This window comes from Physeter macrocephalus, chromosome 1, assembly GCF_002837175.3.
Source record: "Physeter macrocephalus isolate SW-GA chromosome 1, ASM283717v5, whole genome shotgun sequence".
In the NCBI taxonomy this organism is placed as follows: domain Eukaryota; kingdom Metazoa; phylum Chordata; class Mammalia; order Artiodactyla; family Physeteridae; genus Physeter; species Physeter macrocephalus.
Window position 1 is genome coordinate 90,427,196 of NC_041214.2, and position 9,526 is coordinate 90,436,721.

The 9,526-nt window shown below is 48.2% G+C and overlaps 1 protein-coding gene across 6 annotated transcripts in view; it reads right to left on the bottom strand.

Moving 5' to 3' along the window:
* The window catches only part of KALRN (kalirin RhoGEF kinase), a 683,571-nt gene that overhangs the window by 382,676 nt on the left and 291,369 nt on the right, over positions 1-9,526 (bottom strand). For all 6 annotated transcript variants that reach the window (XM_055084868.1, XM_055084895.1, XM_055084874.1 and 3 more), the window contains exon 9: positions 7,752-7,982. In XM_055084868.1, the coding sequence (XP_054940843.1) occupies positions 7,752-7,982 (231 nt within the window). The remainder of the gene's footprint in view (positions 1-7,751; positions 7,983-9,526) is intronic.

Sequence of the window (9,526 nt, forward strand, 5' to 3'; positions counted from 1 at the left end):
CAGCTCCTCCTGAAGGGATGTAGATAACAATCTGGTGCATATCTTTGAGTTGCTCCGCAGAAACTACAACCGCCATCCAGTGGAGGATGGTGACTACATGCTGACCACAAGCAGCAGACCACAGAGTGGCTGGAACCAGAAGGTTGATGATTAAGATTCCTGAAACATCACCCTGTTACCTCACCACCAACCAATCAGAAGAATGTCCATGAGCTGATCACACACCCTGTGACTCTCACCCCTAATGTTGCCTATAAAAGCCCTTTCCTGAAAATTATCAAGGAGTTTGGGTCTTTTGAGCACGAGTTTCCTATTCTCCTTGCTTGTCGCCCTACAATAAACTCTGTACTTTCCTTCACTACAACTCGGTGTCGGTAGATTGGCTTTGCTGTGCATTGGACAACTGGACCTGAGTTGGGTTCTTCAACAGGTCCAAGAGCCACACTTTTAAAAATACAGTCCCATATTCACACTTGACACCTCCCTTGTCTTCTAACAAAATGGATGGCAATTTCCAGTGATTTTTTTTCATAAATGCTCTCAAATCTACCCTTGTCCCATCACCTTAGCCCATGACCATGGCCCTAGGATCTTCCCACTCCAACACAGTCCTCCTCTGGCACTAAATGACCTCAGACCTTCTCTCTGATCACCTGTTTTCTCTGGTCAAAATCTTTCAATAGTTCCCCACTAGTTATAACGTGTGGGGAAGGGAAGAGAAGGCAGAAAGCAGGGCAGAGAGGAATGGGAGTGAGGTACAGAGTGCGAAGGGTCCGTGAAATTCCAGGCGGGAGGGTCTGAGCAAATCAGGAGCAGACCTCTGAAGCCCATTTCCCAGCCCTGCCAATTCTAGCTGGAGGATACAGGGAGAAGACTGGAACAGACTCTTTAGTACCAGCCTCCTACTATGGGGAGAGGGATGGAGCACCCCTTCTAAGATCAGTGACACCAAAGAGGCAGATGAGAAAGTTTCCCCATCCTCACTCCAATCAGAAAGCAACCCTGACCAGCAGAGCCCTCTCTTTCTCCCTTCCCTTCCTCACCCAATTCAGCCAAGCCTCAACCCTGCTCACTTTCTGGACACTCACCCTGCCCAAAGAATCACCTATTATCTACTTGAATGTATTCGAATGATTGGATTATCACCAGCAAAACTTAATTGAGAACTTTAATACTGCTAAATACGACCATGGGCAAATGGACATTATTCAAGATATATGCTACAGAGACAAGCATCAGCAACACTGAGTTAACATAATTATGGTTATGAAAAACAAGTGAGAATGGGTAGTGCCTGTCTTAGGGACATTTGTGTTAGAGATAAATAACTGTAGAGAGCCATTTTTAAATGATGGAGCAAGTGGAAAAGAGTGTTTGCGTGTGAGTATGACTGCCTGTGTGGGTCGTCCTGGACAGGGAGTTTAGGGATGAATCTCAGCTGTCAGCGGCTATACGGCAAGTCTGATCTCTTGGGACCAAGCAATCTATCAGGGCCCTTTGAGCCCTGCACTAACTTATAAACCCCTCAAGGGCAGGATCCGTGTCTCTCTGCATTCTCACCACCTAACATAGTGCCCAGGGCATAGCAGAGAGGCTAAGAGCATGGACCTAGAGATTCAGTGGATTTGGGTTTATAGCCTTCCTCTGCCACTAGCCGTGTGACCTTGTGTAAGTTTACTTAACCTTTCTTAGCCTCAATTTCCTCATTAGTATTGATAAGATGAGGACCAAAGTATCACCTGCTTCATTGTGTTGGAAGATTAATTAAGATAAGTGAAGTGATTAGATGCTCAATTGCTCATAAAGATGATGAATCCTGAGCTATGAACAATAAAACTTTTATAGACACATTTAATCCCAGGAACCAAATCTCAGGGTTGGAATCCAACCATCCCTCTGATGTTTGAATCTCCTCCCCAACATACCCACCAAGTAACTAACTAGTCAGCATTTCAGATTTTTCATGATGGCTCCCCCTTGTGTATGTTCCCTCATCTATGTGGGACTATGCCCTGAGTGAGCATTTTCCTTCTTAGATGCTTTAATCCTTCCTTCTTATAAGAAGAGTTCTTTTCTAGACCCATCATCATTCCAGTCACTTTTTTCTAACTAAGCATGCTGTTTGTAACCCAAAGTGCTCACCTTTTATTATGCAAAGCTGTTAATTGGATTATACAATGCCCAAACTGGTTTAGTATGATTAAGGGGCTTTAGTCACTACAGCTAGTAAAAGATTGACTATCTGGAGTTTTAAAAAATTACTCTCAAATCCTTTTTACACGTTCTTTGGCAGGCAAGAGCTGACACAGTAAAAGCTATAATTTTCCACAGGAGGCTCCAGAAAAACCTGATAGAAACAGGTGAGATTCATTCGTAGTACAAGAAGTATGGACTTTAATATTAATACACTCATTCAGAATGGAAAATCACTGAGCCAGAAAATTCTGACATCACTGCCCCTCCCTCGCTCACCTTTGGACTGCTTAAAAGCAAAACACATTGCTTTTAAGGAAAGGCACTGGAGCCTCAAATGGGTAATGTCCCACCCACCCCACCAAGACCACTCCTAACCCTTCCAGCCTGACCTCCCTCCTATCGCTGCCAAGGGTAGGCACTCAGTTAGATTTCCTCTTCCTGTCCCCTGGCTATAACTTAGCTCTCCACTTCCTGGCCTTCCCCAGGAATACCATCCCCGTGTCCTCTGCCTGAGCTCCAAGCACCAGTGCAAATGCCATTCCACCCACAGGGAACTTTCTCTGCTCTGACTCCACCAGCCTATTGTTGTCTTGCTTCTTTGGCCCTGAACCCAGATAGCCACGTGCCACTCATACATCCTCGGGTATATATGTCTTCTCTTGGGCCAGAGACCTCCAACTCCTAGTACAGGGCCTTGCACACAAGTGTTCCAAAACACTTTACCAATTTATTCTTGCACCACACGGAGGGAGAAGAAGGAAGAGAGGCAGAACAGATGGCCTGAAGAGATACTCACAACCGTTGTTCGGGCTATGAAAAAATGGAATGGAGTTTGCATCTACTAGAAAGATCAAGACTAGCTACTCCTCGTTCTTCTCAACAAAGTCAGGTCTATCTGGGCTTGAAAGGAGTCCTTTATTCTTGTGGGAAGCCACAGGGTTAGGAGAGAAGAACAGACAGAAGGTGGAGGTCAGCTGATGCTGTCATAGAGCACTCTCATGGCTGTTGCTTAGTACTGTTCCAGTCTAAACTGGAAAAACAACAGGACTGAAAATTATTCCACTAGCAATACTATGGTAGATGCACTCTATCTATGCCTTTCTGTAGCTTAATGGACCCAAGTTCCAGTTTGATCCTTAGAGACTTATTTCCATTGCCTCAAAGCCCAGAGGCGGGGCTTCCCTGGTGGCGCAGTGGTTGAGAGTCCGCCTGCCGATGCAGGGGACACGGGTTCGTGCCCCGGTCCGGGAAGATCCCACGTGCCGCGGAGCGGCTGGGCCCGTGAGCCATGGCCGCTGAGCCTGCGCGTCCGGAGCCTGTGCTCCGCAATGGGAGAGGCCACAACAGTGAAATGCCCGCGTACCACAAAAAAATTAAAAATTAAAATTAAAATTAAAACCACCTTTGAAGACCAGGAGAGGGCAGAAGAGATGGACAGACAGAGTGACATCCATCCAACACATCCATCCAACACAGAGGCTCAGCGGTGTTCTAAAAAAAAGCCCAGAGGGGAAGAGAATGTTAAGAGGACACTTTTTGGGAACCAAGGGAGAGCTAGCACAGGGATGATGTGTCAGGCCAATTCTGGTTGCAGATATTTAAATGGAATCTCTTATTCACTGGTGTCTATCTTTGGTTTCAACCTCTCTGCTTTACTCTGCTTTGGGCAAGGTATTCCTATTTGGGGAAAGACCACCCCCAGAAATGGCAATGGGACAAGGAGTCGGGTGGGGAGAGGCTGGCTGGCTCTCCCCCGTCTCTCCACTAGCAGGAGTCCCTGTCTCTTTCTCTTCTGTCTCTCTCCCCACCTTCCTCTTTCTCTTTCTTCTCCCAGCCCAGGTATATCTGTTTCTCTGCTCTCTGTCTTTAAATCTCTCTCCCTTTCTTTCCCATCCTCCGCTGTCTGTCTCTGTCTCTCCTTCTCTCTCCCTGTTTCAGGGTGTGTGTATGTGGTCTGTCTTTCCCCTCTCTACGTTAGTATGTGTGTGTCCCTCCTGTCTCTCTTCTGTTCTCCATCGCTGTCTGCCTGGCTCTTCTCTAGTGTGGTTTTTCTGTAGGACACCTGGACTGGGAGCCAGAAGACTTAGCTTCTGGTCCTGGCACTACCATTAACTAGCTGTGTGGTTATGGCCAAGTTGCTTTACATCTCTGGGCCTCAATTTTCTTGACCCTATAATAGGTGAGACTGAATGCTCTTCCAGGTCCCCGGCAATTCTGAGATTTTATCACTGAATGAAATGGAACTCATCAGACTCAGGAGACACCCGAGTACCACTCAAAGAGGATGTGACTAAACCGAGACAATACTGCTGAAGGATCTACTACATGCTAGGCAGGTGCTGTGCTTGCACCTCCTTCAGTCCAATGAGATAGGCATGTGATGGTTTCTATTTTAGGGGTGAGGAAACTGAAGTACCAGCAATGAAGCCACTTGCCCAAGGTCCCATGGCTAAGACTTGTCAGAGCAGGACTTAAACTCAGGCCATCTGGCTCCAGAGTCCATGCTCTTATTCATGCTGTGTCGCCCTAGCCACCGATGCTCGCTCACAAGCTTCCCACTTAGGCTGCAGAGTAAACATCTCTAGACCCCAAATGTGCTCAAGAGTCTTGGATCCAGACTACATGGTTCAATCAATTCTCTCCTCCTTCAAGACACCAACTCTGACTTCTCACACCTCTGCCTGTAAGTGTCCCATCAACACTCTATTGCCCTGCACACTGCCTGGCAGGCCCGGGTAGCACGGACCTTTCTATTTTCAAGTGTGTATGTCTTGTTGCCTTTCTACCTAACCAGGCATCTTGCCAGAACCTAGTGCAGTGCTGGGCCCACTGCCCAGACCCATGCTTGCTGAATAGCTGATGAGTACCAGGATACTTTGTAGCACTGATGTTATGTCCCCGACTCCTCTGCCTGGGCTGTTAGGAAATACCTGGGACCTTCAGACTTTCACATCACAATTCCTGCAAACAGACTGCAGCTACTCACTGGCAACTACTGGATGGGTTGGGATGGAGGGTTAGATGGTGTTCAATTCACAGAAGCAGAAACTGGGGGCCTCCAATAATAATTTCAACTCAAGTCAGCAAATATAAAGAGAATCCCAGCATCATGCCAGACAGCAGCAGCCATGGCTTCTACTCTCAAGGAGATACTGGAAAAGAAGAGATGAAGCATGCAAAATAAAAAATGATAAATTTATAAAATTCCAATAGCACTTTGACCTTTGAGTTAACATTATTGTTTGCGTGTGTTTGTGTATTATTAAATAAAATCGTGGGAGCACAGAGCAGGGAAACTGCTTGTCCAGTCTGATTCTGAAAACCAGGACAGGCTCCTGTATGGCTGGGAGTCGGGAGACCAGAGTCCGAGTCCATCACTGGAACCACTGAGTGCGTTATATTCAGCACTCTCTGAAGTGCCAACTCAGACACCAGTCAGCCATCAATGCTCGCTTGGGTGTCAGAAAGCATTTGAAACCCACACCAGGTTTCGTAGCCCTTGGTTTTCACATTTTTCTTCGTGCATCTGTCCCAGTGTCAGATATTTGGTGAGTGAGAGTTAGCTGGACAATGAGTGAATGATGTCGTGTCCCCAGAAGTCACATTCACATGTCCCGAAAAGAACAATGGAATCAGTCATCCTGGGGAATTCAGTCCTCGTGAAAAATCCAAACCCCTTTACATCCACCTCCTAATCTTCTACTTGCTTTTGTTGGGTGCCAACAATGTGATTCATCTTGTAGAGATGAATTGATAGGGCCTCCATTCCAGAAATGCTCTCATTTTTAGAGCATGACGTAGTACAGCCACCGGTGTTGTTTTATTATACTTTTCCCCAGCTTTAGTGTAGATGTCACGATGGCCACAGAAAAGTCTGATAACAGCCGTTCCGAGAGTCCGAGTCTGGATGCCGCCCCCCTGCTGGGGAAACCTTTCACCCACCCTCCTCACAGCGCCTCTGCCCCTCTCCAGCGCCCATCCTAGTACAACAGCCATGAAAACAGCAGGGAGACAAAGACCACACCAAGGAAGCTGAACAATCCATGGCCCAGAAATCTCCAAAAGTCACTCAAAGTTCACTGAAGTGGTAACACCTTCTGTGTGCCTCTGGAGGCTGGCACCTAACTCTGTCCCAATCACAGACCAATCCTGTGCTCTCCTGTGCTCAGAGATGATACGTTGATCTGAACAATTCCAGATGGCAGGAGCAGACAACTGATGCATCTGCTTCTCCATCCCCAGCAAGCCCCACAAGGGTTTCAGAGCTGGGGCCACCACATAAGCAGTGCCCATCTCTCCTGAGGCTGAAGTGTCACCTCTGATGATTCATCACTGCCCCAGCCAGGGGACAGGGCCTACAAAGGAGTTAGGGCAGCCCAAGAATGGGGGACACTCCTGAAGGCCTGTCTACTCCTGGGACTGACTGCACGGTGGTGACCCCACACCCAGAGGGCGTCACGACCCCTGATAGGATGCCCCGCTCTCCTTCCAACCTGTCTCCATCACAGGATACCAAGTACAAGGGCTCCCCAACAACAGCTGTGAGGGGAACCGATGCTCCAAAGACATGTCCAGTTGGCTCTCAATTTTCCATGTATATTTCGACACACTTTTCGATTATACCTGGTCAATACCGCAGGAGGTGTGGAAGGAGAGTGAAATGTTATTTTAGATGTATAATCTTGAAATTATGAGGTGGCCACAGGAAAGTCTGAGAACACGAGCGCTCCCACCCCTGCGTCTCACAGTGAACCAGCAGGGAGATGATGCTAAACCTTAACTTCCATCTCCAGCTCCCAATAAGCTCCTCCTCCCCCAGCTATCAGTCCTCAAAGAAAAGCTCCCAGGGGTCCCCAAAGAGACAGACAGAGAAGTATGAGGAAAAAAGAATGTGTCATTTCATCCAAAAGGGCATTTGTGGCAAGGCTGTCCTTTTATAGTTAGAAACAACAATTTCTTTATTATTTGTGGTAAAGAAAAATGCTATGACTCTTATAATAACGCAAAAAAACAGATTAAGCCAGGAGTAACCTCTAATCACAGAACATACAATTATCAACAGCCCTTGTTTTAAATCTGGTTTCCCAAATCCAAGCTCGCCAAAGAATCCCCTAAAGGCCCTGTACCCCACCACACCCCAACTCTAGCAGGCCACCTGCACCCCTGATTGAGAAGTGGGCACACTGTGGGTCCAGCTCTGACAGCACTCACATAACCCCCTAGGACCCGGAGCTGTCCAGACAGCTCATGCCTGAGGGACGGTCAAGCTTCCCCCAGAGAAAACAATGTCGTGACTGCAAGGAACTGCTGTCTCTCAGATTGAGCCTCCCTTCACAACACCAGAGGGTGAGAAGGCCTGTCTGTAAAGCTGCTTCAGTGAGAAGCATCAATTAACAAGTCCGGATGGTGTGGAGGGGTGAAGCTGGGGGCTGAACTGCCCTCCTCCCTCCATAAATCAGGCGTTCCCAGGCCTGATCACCTAGGTCAGGGACTTGTGCCACCTGCCTGCCTGCCTGCCTGAGACAGATGCCAGGCTCAGGGAAGCAGTCTGTTACCTGCTGGACGTCCTGCTGGAAGACGCAGAGCTGCAGCCGCTGGTGGAGCCGCACCTTGCGGTGCTGCCAGATGCTCTCGAGCCGCCGCTGGTGGTGCAGCACCTCATGCACCACGTCCAGCACCTGGTGCACTGCCTTGGAGTAATTGGCTGTGGCCGTGAGGGACTCGGAGTTCCCAGGACTCAGGGGACGCTGCAGCACATCCAGCAGCGCTTTGCCATCCTGGCTGACCTGCAAGAGGGAAAGGGGTCAAGTCTAGGGAGTAGAGGGGCAGGAGGGGCACACGGAGGCAAGGCAAGCCTGCTGGCATCCCTGATGAGGACTGAGAATCTCAGCCCTACCGACACCCATGACAACCAAGGAGTGTGCCACCAGAGCTGCCACAGTGCCCAGCCTGCAGCCCGGGGAGGGCCAAGCACCCCGGAATCCTGAGGGAGAGGGGGTGCTGGGGCTGCAGCCAGTTGTCTGCGAGATCCCGAATCACTGTCTCCCTCCCCCTTGAATTTCAGCTTCCTGAGGGCAGGGACTCTGCCTTGTTTATCTCGCCCCACGCCTGGAAGAGTGCCTGACACTTGGTACTTGATAAGTATTTACTTGATAAATATTTTGACTGACTCACTGACTAGGTCAGGCAGAAGATCTTTGTTTCAGAAAAAAGCTGAATATAAGTTGACACCATAAACCTCTCTCCCTCTTCCGTCCTCACCTTCCTCTACCTAGCTCTAAACTTCTAGGTGTGTGACCAGAGGCAAGTTACTGACATTTAACCCCTTTGGGCCTCAGTTTCCTTGTTTGTGAAGTAGGAATAGAAATGGTACATACCCCATAGAATTGCGGTAAAAATTAAATGAGTTAACACATGCAGGGCACTTAGAAGAGGGCCTGGCAGGTACTGGCTACCAATTCTACCTTTATCATCATCATCATCATCATTTTTCTCTCCTTTACTTCCTTGTCATTGTCTTTCTTTTATACTTACCCTTCTTTTGCTTTCCTTCTACACGACCTCCTTTTTCCTTCTCCTGAAAGTGGTAACATCCCTGTCTTTCCAGAACGCGCAGAATAAGGGAGGGACCCTTTGATTGTGGACACAACGTACATGCTCCTGGGTTCCCCAACACTCACCCTCAGTGCTGAAACCAGGGGGGGTGACATTCCCTGCCATTCCTCACTGGATTCCTGGCAATATTTCTGGAAAGTGGCATCACCTGATTGACACCTGTGGCTCTCCAGTGCTTGGCAGATTATCCAGCGAGCAGGTGCCTTTCTAATTTAAAACCATGGTGACTAGGGTATTGATAGGAATTTTAAGACCCCAAATTAATCTGGTTTACAAGGAAGTCAAAGTTGGTTTGGAGTTGAAACGGCCTTTTCCTTCCAGGAAGGTGTGAAAGGAGATGTGCTTGGTACAAGTTAAGAAGGAAGTTTTTTCCCCTTCTTAACTTGTACCATGCTCCCAGCCTTTGATTTTTCAGCAGAAGAGCCTTTTAGTTTGTCCTTCACTTCCACAGCAGCTTCTCACTCCTGCAAATACTTATCTCCACCCTGTGGTGAGTTGTGCTCTGGACCTTTCAGTGAGAAAATTAGTATTTTTTGATGAGCTGCTTCATAAAAGGTGTGGCAGGGCTAGTGTGTGCATGCCCGTTCACCAGACAGAAAGCAACTGCAGAGGAGCACAGCCTTGCTTTCTTACAGTCCTTCCACAGAAGAGACAGTCCGGTCTTCACACATAGGGTGAGGTAGGGTGTGTGTGTGTGTGTGTGTGTGTGTGTGTG